Source organism: Scylla paramamosain, chromosome 19 (assembly GCF_035594125.1).
Source record: "Scylla paramamosain isolate STU-SP2022 chromosome 19, ASM3559412v1, whole genome shotgun sequence".
NCBI lineage: Eukaryota > Metazoa > Arthropoda > Malacostraca > Decapoda > Portunidae > Scylla > Scylla paramamosain.
Genome location: NC_087169.1, coordinates 11,381,142 through 11,405,006, shown reverse-complemented (window position 1 = coordinate 11,405,006; position 23,865 = coordinate 11,381,142). Strand labels below are relative to the sequence as shown.

Here is a 23,865-nt window from a genome sequence, read left to right as displayed (position 1 = left end):
CATTGGAGTATTGAAAATATTTCTCCGATCTACAACCCTTTCGTTGAATTACAGAGATACATTAACTCATGATCATTATCTCTTTTCCTCTTTATGTTTCTTACTGTTGCCTCAGATCCTCTTCAGCAGCAGCAGGCGCGCTGAAGGGGTCCGCTTTGAACATCGCGGCAAGGTGAGTGCCAAACCTTTATTTCTTTGTCGCGCTGCTCCTTGCAGCCGACATTTGTGCCTCTCCCTCCTTGATTTATTAAACTTATTTTATACTTCATTACCTGGAACAGGTCAGGACGGTTCAGGCAAGTAAGGAAGTAATATTGTCTGCTGGGGCTGTTGGAACGCCAAAATTGCTGATGGTGTCAGGCGTGGGACCGGCTCGCCATCTCCATCACCACGGGGTAAAGTAATGTTCACGTTCACGTTCTTCGGCCGTGGCACCATTGTCTTGTCATCACTGCCAAGTCATCTGGACACTTGGGTTAGTGGACAGGTGCCAATGATATTACTGGGATGTTTACTCATACTGCATCCAATATAATTGATGAGTCTTTTATCTAACTTTTATAAGATATTTTTTTCCTCTAAGGAGCAAGTCCTAACTGTGTGCAAATTATTGTTTGCTTTAAATAAGCTTCTTTCTAGTCTCAAAAGTCTCCTATAGTGTCACAAACATTATATTAAAGGACAATTTTCTTAAGAGAAAGTGTTTATTGCATGTATCTTCATGTCATTGTCTTACCTGAATGTGATGCGTGCATGCAGTCTTCCAGCAGATATCTTGTGGATCGCTGACCCATTAGGCTGGAAAGAGTTTCGGATTATCTTCTCCTTCTTACGTCCTGCAAGAACCTCTTCGTCATTTTATCAGCTCATATGTAGTCTTTAAATTTCATAGGAAAAGTGTAGGAGATACCCATGGTTGTATTTTCCCGAAAACCAAGCTAGATTGTTTAATATCTTACGACACAACATTTTATTTCTTACATAAAAGATGTAGCCCAAAATGAGTCTCGGCTGCCTCTAAAAATTTTTAACTTACAATTAAGTCTGGGTCGTAATAATTTTTTAATACACCAGTATACTTTTTGTCGAAAAAGCCGAAAACAGTTTCGCCACTTAAGATTCAGGAAAGACATCCATGGATTTGATTGGGGTTGTTTCTGCTCGCTGCATACGGCGGCAAGGAAGCAAGATTCAAGCAAATGCTAGGGCGCAGCTGCGGGGTAGGGTCAAGGTGTAAGTGAGGTGACATCTCGTGTGCCCCTATTCACTTTTTTTTTTTTTTTTATGGAGGAGGGATACTGGCCAAGGGCAAGAAAACCCAATAAAAAAAAAAAAAGCCCACTGAGATGCTGGTTCCCGAATAGGGTCCAAAACTAGTTAAAAATTGAAGGATAAGTGTCTTGAAATCTCCCTCTTGAAGGAATTGATGTCATGGGAAGTGGAAATATAGAAGCAGGTAGGGAGTTCCAGACTTTACCAGAAAAAGAAATGAAATTTTGAGAATACTGGTTAACTCTTGCATTAGAGAGGTGGACAGAATAGGGGTGAGAAAAAGAAGAAAGTCTTGTGCAGCGAGACCGCAGGAGGAGGGGAGGCATGCAGTTAGCAAGATCGGAAGACCAGTTAGCATGAAAATAGCGACAGAAGATAGCTAGAGATGTAACATTGCGGCGATGAGAAAGACGCTGAAGACAGTCAATTAGAGGAGAAGAGTTGATACGAAAAGCTTTTGATTTCACCCTGTCTAAAAGTGAACCCCCACAGATAGCATACTCCATACATGGACGGATAAGTCCATAGTATAGAGTTAGCAGGTAGGGGGGTGGGGGTGAGAAAAAATGGCGGAGACGTCTCAGAACACTTAAATTCATAGAAACTGTTTTAGCTAGGGATGAGATGTGTAGTTTCCAGTTTAAATTATAGGAAAAGGACAGACTGAGGATATTTAGAGTAGAAGAGGGAGACAGTTGAGTGTCATTGAAGAAGAAGGGATAGTTGTCTGGAAGGTTGTGTCGAATTGAAAGATGGAAGAATTGAGTTTTTGAGGCAATGAACAATACCAAGTTTGCCCTGCCCCAATCAGATATTTTAGAGAGATCAGAAGTCAGGCGTTCTGTGGTTTCCCTGCATGAACTTTATACTTCCTGAATGGTTGGACGTCCATGAAAAGACGTGGAAAAGTGCAGGGTGGTATCATCAGCGTAGGAGTGGATAGGACAAAAAGTTTGGTTTAGAAGATCATTGATGAATGATAGAAAGAGAGTGGGTGACAGGACATAACCCTGAGGAACACCACTGTTAATAAATTTAGAAGAAGAACAGTGGCTGTCTACCACAGCAACAACAGAATGGTCAGAAAGGAAACCTGAGATGAAGTTACAAAGAGAAGGATAGAAGCCGTAGGAGGCTAGTTTGGAAATCAAAGCTTTGTGTCAGACAATCAAAAGCTTTTGATATACCTAAGGCAATAGCAAAAGTTTAGCCAAAATCTCTAAAAGAGGATGAGCAATACTCAGTAAAGGAAGCCAGATGTTCACCACTAGAGCAGCCTTGCCAGAACCCATACTGGTGCTCAGGTAGAAGGTTGCGAAGTGATGTTTAAGACAGATGTTTAAGAATTTTCCTCTTAAGGATAGATTAAAAAACTTTAGGTAGGAAGGAAATTAAAGCAATAGGACGCTAGTTTGAGGGATTAGAACGGTCACCTTTTTTTAGGAACAGGCTGAATGTAGGCAAACTTCCAGCAAGAAGGAAAGGAAGATGTTGATAGACAGAGTTGAAAGAGTCTGACTAGGCAAGGTGCAAGCACGGAGGTGTAGTTCCAGAGAAGAATAGAAGGGACCCTATCAGGTCCATAAGCCTTCCGAGTGTTTAGGCCAGTGAGGGCAATGAAAACATCACTGCGAAGAATTTTAATAGGTAGCATGAAGTAGTCAGAGGATGGAGGAGAGGGATGAACAAGCCCTCAATCGTCCAAGGTAGAATTTTTAGTAAAGGTTTGAATGAGGAATTCAGCTTTATAGCTGTGATAGCAGTGGTGCAATCTGGTTGAAATAAAGGAGGGGAAAAAAAGAAGCAAAGCTATTGGAGATATTTTTAGCTAGATGCCAGAAGTTACGTGAGGAATTAGACCTTGAAAGATTTTGACACTTTCTATTAATGAAGAAATTTTTGGCTAGTTGGAGAACAGACTTGGCATGGCTCCGGTCAGAAATATTAAGTGCATGAGATTCTGGTGATGGAAAGCTTAAGTACCTTTTGTGTTGCTACCTCTCAATCATGTATAACACAAGAATAGGCTGTGTTAAACCAAGGTTTGGAAGGTTTGGGTCGAGAAAAAGAGTGAGGAATGTACGCCTCCATGCCTGACACTATCACTTCTGTTATGCGCTCGGCACACAGAGACGGGTCTCTGACACGGAAGCAGTGGTCATTGCAAGGAAAATCATCAAAATACCTTTTTTTTTTTTTTTCTTATGTAGGAAGGACACTGGCCAAGGGCAACAAAAATCTAATAAGAAAATGCCCACTGAAATGCCAGTCCTATAAAAGGGTCAAAGCAGTGGTCAAAAATTGATGAATAAGTGTCTTGAAACCTCCCTCTTGAAGGAATTCAAGTCATAGGAAGGTGGAAATACAGAAGCAGGCAGGGAGTTCCAGAGTTTACCAGAGAAAGGGATGAATGATTGAGAATACTGGTTAACTCTTGCGTTAGAGAGGTGGACAGAATAGGGGTGAGAGAAAGAAGAAAGTCTTGTGCAGCGAGGCCGCGGAAGGAGGGGAGGCATGCAGTTAGCAAGTTCAGAAGAGTAGTTAGCATAGATCAGAAGAGTAGTTAGCAAAATAGCGGTAGAAGACAGCTAGATATGCAACATTGCGGCGGTGAGAGAGAGGCTGAAGACAGTCAGTTAGAAGAGAGGAGTTGATGAGACGAAAAGCTTTTGATTCCATCCTGTCTAGAAGAGTAGTATGAGCGGAACCCCCCCAGACATGTGAAGCATACTCCATACATGGACGGATAAGGCCCTTGGACAGAGTTAGCAGCGGGGGGGGGGGTGAGAAAAACTGGCGGAGACGTCTCAGAACACCTAACTTAAAAGAAGCTGTTTTAGCTAGAGATGAGATGTGAAGTTTCCAGTTCAGATTATAAGTAAAGGACAGACCAAGGATGTTCAGTGTAGAAGAGGGGGACAGTTGAGTGTCATTGAAGAAGAGGGGATAGTTGTCTGGAAGGTTGTGTCGAGTTGATAGATGGAGGAATTGAGTTTTTGAGGCATTGAACAATACCAAGTTTGCTCTGCCCCAATCAGAAATTTTAGAAAGATCAGAAGTCAGGCGTTCTGTGGCTTCCCTGCGTGATATGTTTACCTCCTGAAGGGTTGGACGTCTATGAAAAGACGTGGAAAAGTGCAGGGTGGTATCATCAGCGTAGGAGTGGATAGGACAAGAAGTTTGGTTTAGAAGATCATTAATGAATAATAAGAAGAGAGTGGGTGACAGGACAGAACCCTGAGGAACACCACTGTTAATAGATTTAGGAGAAGAACAGTGACCGTCTACCACAGCAGCAATAGAACGGTCAGAAAGGAAATTTGAGATGAAGTTACAGAGAGAAGGATAGAAACCGTAGGAGGGTAGTTTGGAAATCAAAGCTTTGTGCCAGACTCTATCAAAAACTTTTGATATGTCCAAGGCAACAGCAAAAGTTTCACCAAAATCTCTAAAAGAGGATGACCAAGACTCAGTAAGGAAAGCCAGAAGATCACCAGTAGAGCGTCCTTGACGGAACCCATACTGGCGATCAGATAGAAGATTGTGAAGTGATAGATGTTTAAGAATCTTCCTGTTGAGGATAGATTCAAAAACTTTAGATAGGCAGGAAATTAAAGCAATAGGACGGTAGTTTGAGGGATTAGAACGGTCACCCTTTTTAGGAACAGGTTGAATGTAGGCAAACTTCCAGCAAGAAGGAAAAGTAGATGTTGACAGACAGAGCTGAAAGAGTTTGACTAGGCAAGGTGCAAGCATGGAGGCACAATTTCGGAGAACAATAGGAGGGACCCCATCAGGTCCATTAGCCTTCCAAGGCCAGCGAGGGTATGGAAAACATCATTGCGAAGAATTTTAATAGGTGGCATGAAGTAGTCAGAGGGTGGAGGAGAGGGAGGAACAAGCCCAGAATCGTCCAAGGTAGAGTTTTTAGCAAAGGTTTGAGCAAAGAGTTCAGCTTTAGAAATAGATGTGATAGCAGTGGTGCCATCTGGTTGAAATAGAGGAGGGAAAGAAGAAGAAGCAAAGTTATTGGAGATATTTTTGGCTAGATGCCAGAAATCACAAGGGGAGTTAGATCTTGAAAGGTTTTGACGTTTTCTGTTAATGAAGGAGTTTTTGGCTAGTTGGAGAAACAGACTTGGCATGGTTCCGGGCAGAAATATAAAGTGCATGAGATTCTGGTGATGGAAGGCTTAAGTACCTTTTGTGGGCCACCTCTCTATCATGTATAGCACGAGAACAAGCTGTGTTAAATCAAGGTTTAGGACGAGAAAAAGAGTGAGTGAGTGGCATGCCTCCATGCCAGACACTATCACCTCTGTTATGCGCTCAGCACACAAAAACGGGTCTCTGACACGGAAGCAGTAGTCATTCCAAGGAAAATCAGCAAAATACCTCCTCAGGTCCCCTCAATCGTCCTATTGCTTTAACTTCCTGCCTCTCTAAAGTTTTGGATCTATCCTCAACAGGAAGATTATTAAATATCTATCAACTTCATAACTTTCTATCTCATCGCCAGTATGGGTTCTGTCAAGGCCGTTCTACTGGTGATCTTTTGGTTTCCCTTACTGAGTCTTGGTCATCCTTTTTTAGAGATTTTAGAGAAACTTTTGATGTTGGCTAATACATATCACAAGGTTTAAAAAGAGTCTGGCACAAAATTTTGATTTCCAAACAACCATCCTACGACTTCTGTCCTTCTCTCTGTAACTTCATCTCAAGTTTCTTTTCTGATCATTCGATTGGTGATGTGGTACACGGTCACGGTTCTTCTAAATCTATTAACATGGGTGTTCCTCAGGGTTCTGTCCTGTCACCCATTCTCTTCCTATTATCATCTTCTAAACCGAACTTCTTGTCCTATCCACTCTTACGCTGATGATACACCATCCTGCACTTTTCCATGTCTTTTTGTAGACATTTAACCCTTCAGGAAGTAAACAGCTCTCACAGGGAAGCCACAAAACGCCTGACTTCTGAGCTCTCTAAAATTTCTGATTGAGGAAGAGCAATGCCTAAAAAAAACTCAATCCCTCTATCTATCAACTCGACACAGCCTTCCACACAACTATACCCTCTTCTTCAATGACACTCAACTGTCCCTCCTCTTCTAAACTGAACATCCTCACTCTGCCTGGACAGACTGAGGATATATATATATATATATATATATATATATATATATATATATATATATATATATATATATATATATATATATATATATATATATATATATATATATATATATATATATATCCGGGCTTTTTCCAACCCAACCTCAATACATGTGAAGCGTACTCCATACATGGACGGATAAGGTCCTTGTACAGAATTAGCAGTTGAATTGGGGACCGGGGTGGGAGGGGGGGGTAGTGGATGAGAAACACTTGCTGAGAGCATAATGTCATAGAAGCCGTTTTAGCTCGAGATGAGATGCGTACTTTAATTTTATATTAATTTTATTCTTTCTTTATTCCCTTTCTCGGACGCTACCGTCTTACTCTCGGACACGAGTTTGCTTCCGCTACAAACGGGAAGCAGCATCGACAGTCGACGGTAGGATAAAAAATGGCGCTGAGTTGTGTTTTCATCTTACAATAGTATGGTGATATTTATAACGTTAGATCTCGATTAAAATTATCAATTACACGTAGAAGAAACAGCTGAACGGGTCCAGATATATTTAGATTTGTTTTACATGCATTTTGTAAGCCAAGAAAGTGACGAACAAGATGTTCAATCCAAAGGGAGGAATATTGGTGGAAAGATGCTGAGGTATCCCTCAGTGAAAATATATTACATACACACACGGCAGAGCTCGACGTTACAAACGTGATGCATAAAAAAAAAAAAAAAACTTACAATCTGTTATTTTTGAGAGATTCAATGTATAATATTCCCCTTTACGTTTTCTCTCGCTACCCAGATCCCTGTCATGGCCGACGTGCCAGGAGTGGGGAAAAATCTGCATGACCATCCCTCCATCTTCGGCCTGACGTGGACGGTGCGGAAAGGGTCTGCCAGCAGGATCACCACATTGGCCAATCCACTCTTTTTCAAGGACTATGTTTACAACAGGAAAGTTAAGTCAAACTTGATCCCCACTACTTATGCAAAATGTACAGCAAAGTACTTACCTCATGGAATTTGTCTTGTGCAAGATATCAATATGAAATAGAAAAAAAAGAAGAATCTGAATACTATTTTCGTCATGCTTTTAGCATCCAAACTTGTGTAGCCATTTACTCATGAGGCAACGTTGATATGATGGATAGTTGGTAGCGGGATTGCGGTAACTAATAGCATTTGAATTACCACTGATTGTTCATGCCTACAAAGTCATTCCCATCAGCTGACGAGAACCAAAATAACTCCCCCGAAAAAACTTTGCCTAAAGTACTTGACACTCCTTAAAGGCTCCCATAACGATACAAGCGACAGATCAGATTTCGCTTTAACTCCGATATCAGCGTCGTCCATAAGCATCATAATTTACTTCGGTTTGTAGAGACGTGGTAGAGGTTGCACGTGGCCCTTCCTTGTGATGAGACTATTGACCATTGATTACTTAACCTGCGAACACTGCCTCTTGTGAGAGTGTTTGTTATTCGTAAGGCCGGTTGCGTTGGATAAGTCATTGCTGAAGAGCTTTGATTTATACCTAATGAAAATTGCGAATAACTCTTTTCATCATTCTGCAGAAAATGTTATAATATAAAGTCAATAATTTAGTTTATTTAACTATTTTGACCATTACTAGTAATTATGAATAATCTTTTAAGAATTAATTGATTTATCATTAATTATAAACGGCTATTTCATGATTTAGATACAAAGCGTTCACGAAGAAATGAAACACATTCATAACACTCTTTACTTTTACTTTTAACTTCAGTAAAATTTTATTTGAGATCTTGTGACACGCGTGAGGTCTGTCAGCGCAGTTGGGTTGTATGGAACGGTGGAAGTTTTTATACATACTTCTCCTTTTTATTTTCTTCTAATCAAAATATAGTAGTGATCAGAGAAATTTCCCGTAGGCTGGATTTTGTTTTATGGGTACTGTGTGTTTATTTGGGAGTTAATTTATTTTAGTGTCGTAAGATGGCAGTGATGCCATTTGGATGAAATAGGGCAAGAAGAGACGAAGACTAGTTATTGTTGGAGGTATATTTGACTAGGTTCCAGAAGTCATGAGGAGAAGAAGATCTAATTGCTATTTTCTCTTGATGAAATATATAATTCTTCTTGGTAAATAGGACAGATTTGACATACTTTCGGACAAAAAAAAGAAAAAAAAAAAGAAAAAGAAAAAAAAAAACATGAGTTTCAGGAGAAGAAAGCTAATGTAACACTTGTGACATGTCTCTCCATTGTCGACAACACGAGAGCAGCATGATTTGAAACATTGCTTATGAACTTTGTGGTTAAAGACTGTGTGTGCAGTATTTGTCTCCATGCCAAATAATCATCTGCTGTTGTGCATAAAGATGAGTCTGTTATATGAAAACAAGTCACTTCAGGGAAAATCATAATTATATTGTCTCAGGGCTTCCCACCTGGCAGGGGAATAATGTCTGAAGCACCTCCGCTTCGGTAGGTCTAGAGGCAGCGCTGGAGTAATAGAACACAATACTGAAATTCGATTTTCTTTCGGAGGAATCCAACAGAGTAAACAATTTGACAGAACAAGAAGTTAGGAAAGGATCAAGAATGTTGGGTGAGTGTCGAAAGTAGTGAAGAATAGAGGTTGTGTGCTGCTGTATTTAGCATAAATTATACACTATGTAACAAAATTTCACTTTTGTCTTGTCCTTGGCCCCAAACCAAAATTTTCCAGTTATTTCCATGTATATAAAATAGAAGAAAAGTTTTGATCCTAAAACTTTGCTTTTGTTACTAGAACAATGAATCGACATTTTTGCCTTATTTCATTATAATATGGGTTACTATTGGTTTTCCTGTCAGATAAAGACCTTTAAAAAACCTCATTTACTTATCTAATTGCTTTCCAAATGTTGCAAACAAGTGAAATCAATGAAAGAAAGAATATATAAGTGTTCTATATACATACATACATACATATATATATATATATATATATATATATATATATATATATATATATATATATATATATATATATATATATATATATATATATATATATATATATATATATATATATATATATATATTTTTTTTCCTCATATAACACTATGCTCTATAAAAGCTCTGAAGGAAAATTAGAGACTGACTCTGGCTTTGTTCACAGTTCTGACTCTTTCAGTTTAGTTTCTTGCTGGTAACTTTTGATAAATCAAAATTTTTAGAATTTCACCACCTTAATGTAAAGTTTTCTATAATTTTGCGTTGCTTCATGTCAGTTTTATGCCGAAATTCATTGTTACTGTTGTGGAAACAAAAGGTAAATAAATGAAATGAAATGTTGCCAATAATATGATAGTCATTCATCTACAACAACGCCGCAGTAAATACCATGAAGAAAAATATCAGGTTATTGAACATTGCTTACAGAAAACGTATAGTTTTGGAGCAAAAATGGTACATTCTAGGAAGAAATATGTGGACGGGTTATTTATTTATTTATTTTGTTATTTTTGCAATCTTGTTAGTTTTCGGCATAGGTAATCGACCATTTACGCATGATGTTAATTGTTTTATCCCCAACTGATTATTCTGAAAAGCCTATAGACAGAATTACAAATACAATGAAATACTCTTGGTAATTTGTATTTATTTCTTGTTAAAAATGTGAATAATGAAAGAATGACATGTTCCATTTTACAGGTCCCCTTACAAGTCCGTTCTCTTTGGAAGGTAATGCATGGAGTCGCTCGGAAGAGGGCGACCCAGATTGGCCAGAACTACAGTACCTGTTTATATCTGGCGGACCGGCGATGGATTATGGTCTCTTCATCACAGATCTTATAGGCTTCAGGAGAGACGTAAGTGTTTTTTTCAGCAAGCGTAACAGCAGTAGTGGTAATGATAATGATGTTGATAATTACAATAACAATGACAATAATAATAACAATGATAATGATAATGGTAATAATAATAATAATAATAATAATAATAATAATAATAATAATAGTAATAATAATAATAATAATTATAATAATAATAATAATGATAGTAGTATTAACAATACTAGTAATGATAATGATAATAATAATAATAATAATAATAATAATAATAATAATAATAATAATAATAATAATAATAATAATAACAACAACAACAAAACAGCAACAACAAAACAACAACAACAACAACAACAACAACAACAACAACAACAGTAATAATAATAATAATAATAATAATAATAATAATAATAATAATAATAATAATAATAATAATAATAATAATAATAATAATAATCATAACTTTCAGCCGAACTATTGAAAATAAACAGTGACATTGATAATCTGGGATAAATGTAACTAGTACTGAGAGAAAGATAGGAAACTAAAACTCTCGTTGCACACTAGTTTACGTTACAGGAATAACGTATAAGGCTGTGTGGCTGTGCGTGCTTTGTTGGAAGGGTCGGCAACTCTGGGTTGGTACTTGAGGAGAGATGATAGTTTTACGATGGGGAAGGTTTGCTTTGGGTTACTGATACGAGTTTTTTTTTTAGCGTTCGTACGGCAAATGTGTGTTATGGCGACTGAAGAACTTATGAGAAAAAAAAAAAAATCAAATTGGTTCCAGGGAAGCAGAAAATATTATATAAAAAATTCACAATTTTCGAAAAAGCCATCAAAATGAGCACATTTGCACTGCTACATTTTTGAGATAACACAACAAATACACTACCCTCCCGAGTTCCGCGCTACCCGAGTTTCGCGATCCTCGATTTTCGTGCTTAGCCTGAAATTTTTACCATCTCGAGTTTCGCGATTCTTGAGTTTCGCGCTTAGTCTTAAATTTTTACCATCCCGTAAATTTTTTACCATTAAATTTTTATAGTTTCGAATTTCACGCTGATTTGACAAGTGTCTATCACATTTACCTAGTCGGCGTCACGCATATACATATTATAAATCCCGCCTAAGTCGGAGCCGTATTGCTCTCTCTCTCTCTCTCTCTCTCTCTCTCTCTCTCTCTCTCTCTCTCTCTCTCTCTCTCTCTCTCTCTCTCTCTCTCTCTCTCTCTCTCTCCCTCTCTCTCTCTCCTCCCCATTCCCTCTTTCCCTCCCTCCCTCCCTTCCTCCTCCTCCCCCTTCCCTCCTTCCCTCCCTCCCTTCCTCATCTTTTCCTCCCTCCCTCCATCCTTCCCTCCCACCTTCTCTCTCTCTCTCTCTCTCTCTCTCTCTCTCTCTCTCTCTCTCTCTCTCTCTCTCTCTCTCTCTCTCTCTCTGTCAGAATTTCAGTGTTATGGCAGATGAACGTTATAACGACCCTGCGTTGTCGGTACTTTAGTGTATGTTTAGCGGGGCATAAGTTGGTAAGAAGTAGGGGTGGAGAAGGTGGTAAGGCGAAGGGAGAGACGGTGGTCCATGAATAAGATGGTGCATTCGATAATTTTCCAGAATCCTTTCCTGGCCTTATTACTGATCTATTCTCTTCCAATTTTTCTTATGTACCTTTAGATATACCTCAAACGTAAATATAAGGTAGGGAGAAGTGTCCCCGTCCTTAAGGGGGTCCAGAGGGGGCGGATAAGGCCGTACGTTGCCGTCCCAGGGCCCGCAGATCGCCGCCGCGTTACCAAGCACCACGGCAAGGCTGATTCGTTGTCGCAGCCAGGCTGTCTTCGCGGGGCTCTCCGCTGCGCTGGCTGACGCGCCTGCTGATGTCCTACAGCAAGTCGTTGAAGGCTGGGCCCAACACCCCGCTTGTCTCCACGGCAAGAGGCATGAATTCGTATCGCAGTGCGAGGGCCGCGTGACGCTGACGTTTGCTCTCCTCAGCCGCTCGGGCGGCAGCGCCGTCGGCAGAGGTACAGTCAAGGAGGTGGGTGCTGGCATATGTGTTGACTCATGTAGCGTCCCACATCAGCATTCTGCCTTGCCTGAACGAGAAGACTGTGATACCATCTGGTCGGCGCCCATCTCCTCGTTCTAACCTCGCGGCTCGAGGATAGCTACCAAGCCAACTGTGGCCAAAGCCCGGCAAATCAAATCGTTGAGGGCCGCATGGCGGGGTTGCGAGGGCAGGACAGACTGTGGTGGCCTAAAGCGTCCATTATGGCCCCACAGCGGCAGCGATGAGGTTGCTGGACGCGGGTGCCCAGCCTTAATGCTACGCCGACTCGTACCGCTTCGTCGGATAGGAGAAGACCGAGGCATTCCACTGGGATGGCTGAGAGCCAAGCCCCATTCTGAGGCGAGGAGATGCGCTTGGTCAGTCTGGTTGGCGTGAGCCAGCAAGTTGTCCAGGCGGTGCTTGGAGGCTGCCTCGTCCAGAGTCCGTTGTGTGAGAGCAAGGTCAGGGTTGAGGTTAGGACACTGGTTGCCGGTGAGTCTCTATGGTTGAAGTCAGTCGGATAGGTCTGTCACCGTTGGGGCAGCGGTTAATGGTACAGACCAAACCAGGTGATGCTTCCACAGAGGCAATATAGGCAGGTAGCGCCACGTCCGTCAGGCGTCTTACTCTTAGACCCCCAAAACGCAGAGGCAGAGAAGCCTGTGTCCAGGAGACGTCAGTGAGATTAACGTTGCAGCTTCGCTATCTCACCTCCCGCACTTGTTCGTTAATGGCCCGCAGAGATTCTTGGGTGGCATAGATGGGTGCTGCTCTCAACTGGTATGTGGGTCTGGGAACTGCTGCGTACCTTTTGATGAGTGTCCTGGTGATCCCCTCAATGTTAGCTAGAACCTCTTCGTAGCCATGGGAGTGGATGGGGGCGCCCAGGATGGTGAGGTGTGTGAGAGGTGTAGGTTGGGCGAGTTTGAGGAAATCCTTAATGTGGGAGCCGGTTTTTGCGTCGATCCTGGTATGGGCGTCTGCTTGTGTGTGTGGTATGCTTGTGTCGTTGCCCTCTGTTGGAACTGCCCGGCCTCCGTTGCTCATTCCGGTTCCGTCACTGACATCGAGGTGGGTTGACTTCAAGACCGAATTCTCGAAGGGATGGGAATAAACTGTTGATGTCGGCCGCGACTGTCTCTGAAGGACCACCTAAGGTGCCATCGTCCAAGTACCATAGATTGAGAGTGAAGGGCATGTATGACAGGGTCTACCGCGAGGGCGAATAAAATCAGGCCCAAAGGGTCGCCTTGCTGCACACCATGATATGACCAAGGACCGTTGGGTCCAAAGTAGAGTGGTGAAGGCTGTGAGTATGCTTGTGACACCAGCAGCGTGGCGGCACGGAAGCGGCGAAAGGCTTCGCGGAGTATTGCTGATCTGCAGACAGTGTTGAAGGCGTTGGAGAGGTCAAGTCAAGGAGCGCAGCGCGAATGTCTCCGTCGGCGTATTTCCTGATAACTCTTCTGGAAAGGCTGTCTTCGCCCATCCCTGATGCTGCCTCGGTGCTGGTGTGAACGTCGGTTTCCGGAGGGGGGGCGACGGGTTTGCTATCTTGGCAAGGGGGCTTGTGTAAGTAAAGGAAAGGAGGCGCCACCATGCAAGATGGCTCTGAGGTCTGAGGCTATGCGGTGGCGGTGTCTGCGGGGGACGTCCTGCAGCAATCTGGAGTGTGCCTTGAGGCTGGCGAGACCTGCTGCCATGTCAATAGGTGGCGTTTGATTGTCCCCAGGGTCGTCGCGAACAGCATCACGTAGATGGTCGGTGCGGAGACAGGCATCACAGTGACAGCTGGGCGGCCTGGGCTTGCGTGATGCCGATACAGGTGAGGTGATGGGTGTGGTCAAACTGGGAGTAAAAAATGATCTGCTTCCGGTAGTTGACATGTTTGCACATGTGACAGAGGAGCTCATTCGCATCAGGTGTCTGGGTGCTTGATGTTGAGTTGGAACCCAACCCTGCTTCGAGACAGCGACACATCCTACATGGTGCGCAAGACTTTCGGTTGCCTCGGGCATAGAGGCAGTTACCACAGTGCTGATAAGTGGTTGCCAGGAGGGGACTAGCGTTGTCGCCGAAAGAACTCCCTGCAAGGGCGGCAGGACCAAACTCCGTTGCGCGCGCTGGATGCGTTCCGGTCTCCACTCACGTGACAGGCCTATGTGCCAGAAGTGGACGGACCGGCAATGGGGTGGTCTGTGGGTGTCATATTGCATGATGGGGACAAACTGTGTGTGTGTATGTGTGTGGTAGAGAGGGGAGCAAGAGAAAGAAGCAGAGAGAGAGAGAGAGAGAGAGAGAGAGAGAGAGAGAGAGAGAGAGAGAGAGAGAGAGAGAGAGAGAGAGAGAGAGAGAGAGAGAGAGAGAGAGAGAGAGAGAGAGAGAGAGAGAGAGGTGAGGGAAGGGAAAGATGGAGAGAGAGAGAGAGAGAGAGAGAGAGAGAGAGAGAGAGAGAGAGAGAGAGAGAGAGAGAGAGAGAGAGAGAGAGAGAGAGAGAGAGAGTGCGGGGATGAGGGAGGGGAGAGAGAGAGAGAGAGAGAGAGAGAGAGAGAGAGAGAGAGAGAGAGAGAGAGAGAGAGAGAGAGAGAGAGAGAGAGAGAGAGAGAGAGAGAGAGAGAGAGAGAGAGAGAGAGAGAGAGAGAGAGAGAGAGAGAGAGAGAGAGAGAGAGAGAGAGAGAGAGAGAGAGAGAGAGAAAGAGAGAGAGGTGAATGATTGGGGTGAGGTCGGGTGGTGGAGTAAGTTTGGTCGGGACAGAGAGCACTGACATACAGGAGGGAGAAGCATGGGCGCAAAGGCTGTCCGGGGGGCTGGGAAGTCTTGGTGAGTGGCCGGCAATAGCTCCGTGAGGAGAGGTAATAGCTATACCTGGAGTCAGAGGTGGAACTCACGTAGGCGGGGCCGTCAAGTGGAAGGGCAGCGACATGGGCGACATCACATGTAGGCGCTGGGGCGTCCTATGTCCACAAGGGCGTCTCAAGGAGTGGACGGCGAGGCACAGAAAAAAAAAAAAACGTGGACCGATGGCGCCGGGCGCAGGGAGGGCCTCTGGTGGACGAGGTGCCAGGAGGAGAGCGCGCGGAAAAATACGAGGACACGAGAACACTACCCGAGGGTGCAGAGACTGCCCGTCTCGGTACGGGTGGTGAGAAAGGGAGAAAGCAGAGAGGCTGTAGGCCGACTCGCCTGACCTGACTCTAGGAAACGGAGCGCGGATAGGCACGTGTGACCTGGACGGTGACCTGTGTATGTGTGTGTGTGTGTGTGTGTGTGTGTGTGTGTGTGTGTGTGTGTGTGTGTGTGTATGTGTGTGTGTGTACTAGTACTGTAAAAGAACTTAAACTGTGTAGCAAAAAAAAAAAAAATGACAGAGCCCACGAAACATATATTATTAATGCGTTATGAATAATTTCAAACTTGTATATCAAATAACATATTTCAGTAATGTCAAGAGTCCTGTTTCAATAAGATATAATCCAAAGGGAACTATGTAAGTTTCAATATTTTCGTGCGTATTCGTTGTAGGTTCTTTGTGTTAAGGTTGCTGAGTTATGTGTGAAGGCTGATGCATTTCCAGCGTACTGTTACATTGGCCTGTATTATATTTTAGTGTAAATTTATCGGAGCCTACTTTGTGATTATCTTTTTTATAAATTTTTCCTATTTCTCGTTTTCACAGTGAGCAATAATTGAAAGCCATGAAAGAAATTCCAACAAGCCCCTATAGTTTTTAATGGACTAATTTATTAACTTGAAATGATTTTGGGAGCAGGATAGCTGTGAACCTTATTTGTGTTTTTGGTCAGGTTGTGTGCCTCAGCCATTTGGTGAGTCACCTACAGACGAGTAGGATGCATTTGTTGAAAGAGCTGTTATATGTACGTAATTTTGCCTATATAGGCAATACAAATAATAGGTTGAGGGGCTGGATATCTTTGTCTGACCATCCACGGATGTCCAGAATACCATTCCAAAGTCTCTGGATTCTTATAGAGACGAATGCCACTCCTCTGTATTGTTTCCTTTGTCTTGTGGCCTTTGTCCAGGCATATTGGCAATCTGCCTGGAGTTGTTTTGTTTTTCTGAATCGAGGTGACTTTTGTTGTCACTGTGGTGTCTGTTGGCCAGAGGACATTTCTTTGTGTGGGCTGCGTCGTGTTTAGTAATTTTTTTTCTCTCCTGATCTACTAACTTTGTAGGAGGTGAGATCAGGCCATTAGGAAATTTGAGATGAACTGAACACGGATCGAAGCACCTTAATATTCTTAGGACAGTGGCAGGCCATGTTGTTTGTGAGTGGTTTTATCCTCAGGATATTGTGTGGTGTCCGTTGCAACTTTGCTTCCTAGAACGTAAGTGCCGAGTCCTTTTCAGCATTGGGGAATGAGTTCACGGCCTACGAGTAACCTCCACTCATCTGTGTTTGTCCCGCACTAGGCTACAGGAAAGCTGACCCGAGAGTAGTGGCAGCTTCTGGCAGCTCGGTTGGGACCCGCGGAGGGGAGCTTTGTAGTGTTGGAAAAGAAAGGCGACCTCACCACGATAACTGGAAATTCTCCTAGTTACGTTAGTAGTTAGTTAGTAGCTAAGGGGTGAGAAAAACTGGCGGAGACGACTCAGAACGCATAACTTCAAAGGAGCTGTTTTAGGTAGAGATGAAATGTGACGTTTCCAGTTTAGATTATAAGTAATGGACAGACCGTAGATGTTCAGTGTAGAAGAGGAGCACAGTTGAGTGTCAATGAAGAAAAAGGGAAAGTTTTCAGAAAAGTTGTGTCGAGTTATTAGAGGGAAAAATTGAGTTTTAGAGGCAATGAACAATACTAAGTTTGCTCTGCCCCAGTCAGAAATTTTAGAGAGATCAGAAGTTAGGCGTTCTGTGGCTTCCCTGCGTGAACCGTTTACTTCCTGAAGGGTTGGACGTCTATGAAAAGACGTGAAAAAAAATGCAGGGTGGTATCATTAGCGTAGGAGAAGATAGGAAATGAAGTTTGGTTTAATGAATAATAGGAAGGGATTGGGTGACAGGACAGAACCCTAAGGGTGTTCCTTAGGGTTCTGTCCTGTCACTATTAATAGATTTAGAAGAAGAACAGTGACCGTCTACCATATAGAAGGATTGGAAAGGAAACTTGAGATGAAGTTACAGAGAGAAGGATAGAAGGCGTAGGAGGGTAGTTCGGAAATCAAAGATTTGTGACAGACTTTTATCAAAAACTTTTGATATGTTTAAGGCAACAGCAAAAGTTTTACCAAAATCCCTAAAAGAGGACTCAGTAAGGAAAGCCACAAGATCACCAGTAGATTGGTCTCGACAGAAACCATACTGTAGATCAGATTAAAGGTTGTGAAGTGATCGATGCTTAAGAATCTCCCTGTTGAGGATAGATTAAAAAAAAAGCTTTAGGGAGGCAGGACATTAAAGCAATAGGATGGTAGTCTGAGGGATTAGAATGGTCACCCTATTTAGGAACAGGCTTCCAGCAAGAAGGAAAGGTAGATGTTGATAGATGGAAGAGTTTGACTGGGCAAAGTGCAAGCACAGAGGCACAGTTTCAAGAGAAAAATAGGTGGGGCCCCATTAGGCCCATAAGCCTTTCGATGGTTAAGGTGAGCGAGGGCATAGAAAACATCACTGTGAAAGATCTTAATGGGCAGCATGAAGTAGTCGGAGGATGGAGGAGAGGGAGGAGCAAACCTTGAATCCTCCAAGATAGATTTTTTTTGCAAAGGTTTGTGCAAAGAGTTCAGTGTTAGAAATAGATGAAATGGCAGTGGTGCCATCAAATTGAAATGAAGGAGGAAAATATGAGGAAATAATGTTATTAAAGATGTTTTTGGCTAGGTGCCAGAAATCTCGAGGAGAGTTAGATTTTGAAAGGTTTAGAGTGAGAGAAAGAGTGAGGAATGTACGCCTCCATGCCAGACACTATCACCTCTGTTATGTGCTCAGCACACAAAGACGGGTCTCTGACACGGAAGCAGTAATCATTCCAAGGAAAATCAGAACAGTATCTCTTCAGGTCCCCCCCCATTAGCAGAAGCAAAACGCCAGAGGCACCTCTGCTTTGGGAGAACCTGAGAAGGGACTGGAACGAAAGGACAAGATACAGATATGAGGTTGTGATCGGAGCAATCCAACGGAGAAGAGAGGGTGACAGTATAAGCAGAAGGAATAGAGGTTAGGAAAAGATCAAGAATGTTGGGTGTACAAGATGGTCAAGAATACGAATAGACTGTTGCACCAGTTGCTTTTGGTCATGGAGGATACAAATTTAAAGGCTAGTTCATCATGATGGTCAAAGCTGATGGTGAACATTAAAGTCTCCAAGAATGAAGATCTCCACAAATTTAAAGAGAGCTAGAATGTGCTCCAATTTAAAAGTTAGGTAGTCAAAGAATTTCTTCTAGTAAGAGGAATTAGTTGAGAGGTATACAGCACAGAAAAAAAATATTTTGAGAGTGACTTTATAGTTGTAGCCATATCATGAAGAATTCGGAATATTCAAAAGCGTGGGCACGAGGTCAGGTTAAATCACTGCGCAAATACACGCAACATTCAGCTTTGGATTGAAAATGAGGTTGGAGAAAGTAAGAGGGAACGGAAAAGGGGCTTCTGTCGGTTGCCTCAGACACCTGTATTTCAGTGAGGAAAAGATGAGGTTTACTAGAGAAGGGGGTGTCAAGACACTTAGGGTCGATACCAGAAGAGGACATTTGTGGTCCCCTCCCCAGACGAGGACTCTGAGGCTGGTGTAGGAGTCGCCATATCTAATTTTGAAATTTGAGTGAAGAGTGTGTATATCTTAGGTGCATGTAGTTTTGTGTGAAGGAAGAGAGAGTTGTCTTTAAAGGGCAGGCTCTGACTGACCCTCTGTGCTGTGAGACACAAGGGGAAACGTTCAGTGAGGTCACAGCTGGTTTTAATGATAATTTCACAGCACCCAATCCTACAAATAGTGTCCGTGGCCGCAGTACCAGTAACACACATAGTATTGGTGGAACCTCTCAGACAGAAGGTATGTTTGCAGAGATGAAGTATAAATTTCATATGAGGAGATTTAAACTGAAGGCTAAAACTGATGCAAGAAGATTGAAGGAAGGATGAGATTAGAAAAGCAAAGCTGAGGCAAGGATGTATGAGAGGAAAGCTGAGATGAATATAATATTTGTGTTGGAGAAGACCCGCATAGAGGATAATTCTCATGGTGACAAGGGAAGACATAGTAGAGAGTCAAATTGTGAGGAGTTCTAAGTTAATAATGGAGTTTGATGAAAAGAAAGTTACAGAGAGGTTTAGCAGATTTGAGAAGTAAGCAGTGGAGTCACGATCACGTCCTAGCTCACCGTCCTGTACCTCACAGAATGAACGTGGGGGCTATGTTACCACATGATAAGACGTTGGGAAGCTGCGGTGGCGCCGGCTTAGCGAGAGGAAGAGAGGGAGATGAAAAAGAATTGGTACAGGTTGTAGTGCCGTCCAAATTCCAGGAAGCGTTAGCACATGAGGACAGGCTGGCTGGGCATTTGGGAGTCAGGAAGACAGTGGAGCAATTACAGTGGAATTTTTAGTGGCCTAATATGGCTAAGTGGATCACTGCTGCCCCATCCTTGCTGGTGGACGCGCAGAGTCCGTGTCCGCCTGGCCTCGGGGTCGGACATGCGGCTCCTGGCATTTCACTTTATCATTTTGTGCAGTTTTATTTTATCAATACACCAGCTGAGTATTACCACAGTATTTTCTTAGGTCACCACCTGTACTCAGTGGTAGCACCAGATATAACAAGTACAGAATTGCCTCAGGGTACCCGATCGTCACATCCATGATGATCAACATATACTTATGGCCCACACTTGAAGAAGGAAAGGGACCCACTATGTCGATCAACACCCGAGTAGAAGGTGGTTCTACGACTGGAATAGGGAGGAGAGGGGTTACAGGAGGGAGATGATTAGGCTTGCCAACTAACTGACAGGTGTGACAGCATTTAATAGCAGCAGTCATCCACTTAGCCATATTAAGCCACTAAAAATTCCAATCGCTCCACTGTCTTCCTGACTCCCAAATTCCCAGCTAGCCTGCCTTCATGTGTTACGCTTCCTGGAATTTGGACGGCACTACGACCTGTACCTATTCTTTTTCATCTTCCTCTCCCCACTTTCGATATAGGATATTGTCTCTTAATATAAACTTTTCCCGTCCTTCCAGTTCTTCACTGACCTTTTCCTTTTTTTTGCAAAGTAAGGAACTAACTGCCATCCTCCTGCTGCCATTCTATCAATTCAGCAGACTTCACCTCAGTAATTTCCCTCGTATTGACAGAAGTATGAGATAAAGGAACCCCTTCGGCGTCTCCTGTAAGAGCTGAGTTGGTTAACACGCCCCTGAGAGGTATTGTATTTATTAAGCATATCCCCAGCCGTACACTCAGCTGCGGCAAGGTGTCGTCCACTAGATGAACTATAGAGCACCGTGTCTGGTCCCGGCAGGGGAGCAGCCTGCTCCCCACCTCCGATACACACAGCAGGGGAAGAGGTTTTCGCTTCCCGAGCGAAGTTGAGAGTTGGCAGCGACCCCCAACATACCAGACACAACAGACTGAGGTGGGACAGGCCCCTGGACACTCTGCCCCAACTGCGGCATCGTCAAGAACTCTGAGCTCCTCTACTAGTGGCCGGCCATGCCTTATTACAGTCAACCCTAGAAGTCACAAACGAGCGAGTAACCACACCCACCAATTCAGGAGTCCCAGCTACAACTGGACTACTTTCTTTTTTCATCCAAAAACCCATCCACCTCCTCATCTGCGACAGGATCCACAGATCCACAGCTACAACTAGACTACTTTCCTTTTTCATCCAAAAACCCATCCACCTCCTCATCTGCGACAGGATCCACAGATGGAGGCTGCACCCACATTCTTACACCTGCCAGGTTATTCCCTAGGAGAAAATCCATTCCCGTTTCTGGCAGGTCCTCCGCTAGAGCCGCCCACGTCTCAGCGGTCACTAGCGGACATTGAAGCTTCAATTCGGCCGTGGCAAAGCTCTCCACAGCATTAATCCCTCAACATAACACATCCTTATCATAGGCAACACGCCTCCCAGTAATGTTCCTGCATACTGACCGCTGTGCCGTGTATTCGCGAAAGATTGATACTGGGTGTCCAACCCCAGCAATCTCTGTTGCACCCTCACACGGAAACGGCAGCCACAAGTCTAACTCGGACTTCAATGTGACTTATTTCATATTAGCTACTGGCAAGATGGCAAATATTCATGCCTCTCCTTTCATAGTGCTGAACACCGACTGGACATCCCCATTCTTTGGACACTGGTTGGGCCATACAATTAATGCCACCGGGTTCTATGGGGGCTTGGGGACTGTTGCTGTCAAAAGTTTAGGGTAGTTAAATTTGAAATGTCCCGCAGCTTTACATTAGTAGTAGGCAGGTTGGTTATTAAACCTGGGTGTACTGTTCATCATGCTCCCTGTTGACCTCCTTTCAGAGCTTAATGGAGGCTTCCTGATAGCAAGACTTCCCTCCGCAAACTTATTTTCAGTTCCAGTTATTTTGACGATGGACTCTCGCTAAGCCGGCGCCACCGCAGCTTCGCAACGTCTTATCATGCGGTAACATAGCCCCCACGTTCATCCTGTGAGGTACAGGACGGTGAGCTAGGATGTGATCGTCTGCTCAAGTGGCAGCTTCCTTTAAACTCTTAAACCGTTTTTCTTTCAAGATAGGGGCTATTTCTTTTTCAGCAATATCAACAAATTGCTCCATAATCATTAATTCTTTCAAAGTTGAATATGAAGTGGCCTTCTCACTAGTAATCCACCTCTCCAGCGTCTCCTCCAAATATCTCGCACAATCTAGATAAGAGTCACCCGGTCGCTTTTTAACGCCTCTAAACTGCTGCCTATAAGCCTCTTGCCGCAGCTTATTCACTCTGAAGATGACAGTCTTAAATTTTTCATGATCCTCTAAGTCCCCCACTATATCCTACCTTGCACTTGTAACATCTTGCCCCTTAACATATTGGCAACGAGGCCACCCAACACTCACGAGGCCAATCGAACTCCACTGCTTACTTCTCAAATCTGCTAAACCTCTCTGTAATTTTCTTCTCATCAAACTCCAATATTAACTTTAAACTCTTCAAAATTTGACTCTCTACTATGTCTTCCCTTGTCACTTCTCCCCAAATACCATGAGAATTATCCTCTATCCATGTCTCCTCCAACACAAATATTATATTCTTCTCAGCTTCTTTCCTCTCATATATCCTTGCCTCAGCTTTGCTTTTCTAATCTCCTCAACCTTCCTTCAATCTTCTTGCATCAGCTTCAGCCTTCAGTTCAAATCTCCTCATATGAAATTTAAACTTCATCTCTGCAAAAAAAAAAAAAAAAAAAAAAAAAAATATTACTATAACTTGCCTCTTCTAGAGCATTACAGTATATATATATATATATATATATATATATATATATATATATATATATATATATATATATATATATATATATATATATATATATATATATATATATATATATATATATATATATATACACTACAGCACCATTTTATTTTATGGTAGGAAGTATCTGATATGAGTGTCTCGGTATAAGTGTGGCAGTGCCACAGGCCGGGAATCCCTGGAAAGGACAACGCCTAAACGCTCAATTCAAAATGGTCAGACCATAGGTGTCTCCATTAGTCTGCCTGTGAGTGCATATTCACAATCACCATTACATAAATATCATATATTTGCTTGTGTTTAGAATTTTCATATCATTATGTTGCCACTGGTATTTTTGTCAATTAATACATTGGTAATTGAAAGGTTTTAATTATAAGAATTTCAGGAAGTGGCAAGAACTTTATGAATGCACCAATCCTCACCTGGTCGGAATAGGATTTGGCATGGCTTGTAGATCAACTCGCTCTGCTGTGATTATATAGATGCCATGAGTCAAAATCAGGTGAAAATCTATGATAGTACTTGTTATAAATGTTTGCATGTGTGTGTGTGTATGTGTGTGTGTGTGTGTGTGTGTGTGTGTGTGTGTGTGTGTGTGTGTGTGTGTGTGTGTTTAATCTCTTCCTGCATTTCGATAGTCTTACTATGTTCTTCCATCTTTCAAAATTGTTTGTGTTTGTGATACTCTATACAAAAATATTATGTCACTCTCTCTCTACCTTTTTCTTCCTTTACACAATGCTTTCCAGTTTTTTGCGAGGTACTACAAGTCTGTGCTTGGGCGGGAGACCTTCAACATCGGACCCATGTTAACTCGCCCGAAGAGTCGAGGGTCAATTCGCCTCAGGTCAAGTGATCCTCGAGATTCTCCCCTTATTGATCCCAACTTCCTTAGTCATCCGGATGATGTGAGAACATTCATAAGAGGTCAGTAGCAGACTAAATGAATAAAACGAAGATATTAGCCACATGATAATATAAAAGCTAGATAATCGACTTCCATTGCTATACGGTAGCCTTAATTGTGATCCATGTCTGGAATCAACATTTCCTGCAGGCATTAAGTTTGTGCTGGCCATCGCCAACACGTCTGCTCTGAGAATTCGC

General features: G+C 42.8%; 1 protein-coding gene across 1 annotated transcript in view; it reads left to right on the top strand.

The window, feature by feature from the left end:
• LOC135109629 (glucose dehydrogenase [FAD, quinone]-like) overlaps window positions 1–23,865 on the top strand; it is a 45,934-nt gene that overhangs the window by 17,775 nt on the left and 4,294 nt on the right. The window contains exons 7-12 of the mRNA XM_064021069.1: window positions 116–172; window positions 282–395; window positions 7,202–7,358; window positions 10,087–10,244; window positions 23,508–23,685; window positions 23,816–23,865. The exon at window positions 23,816–23,865 is cut by the window's right edge and continues 24 nt beyond it. Of these exons, the coding sequence (XP_063877139.1) occupies window positions 116–172; window positions 282–395; window positions 7,202–7,358; window positions 10,087–10,244; window positions 23,508–23,685; window positions 23,816–23,865 (714 nt within the window). The remainder of the gene's footprint in view (window positions 1–115; window positions 173–281; window positions 396–7,201; window positions 7,359–10,086; window positions 10,245–23,507; window positions 23,686–23,815) is intronic.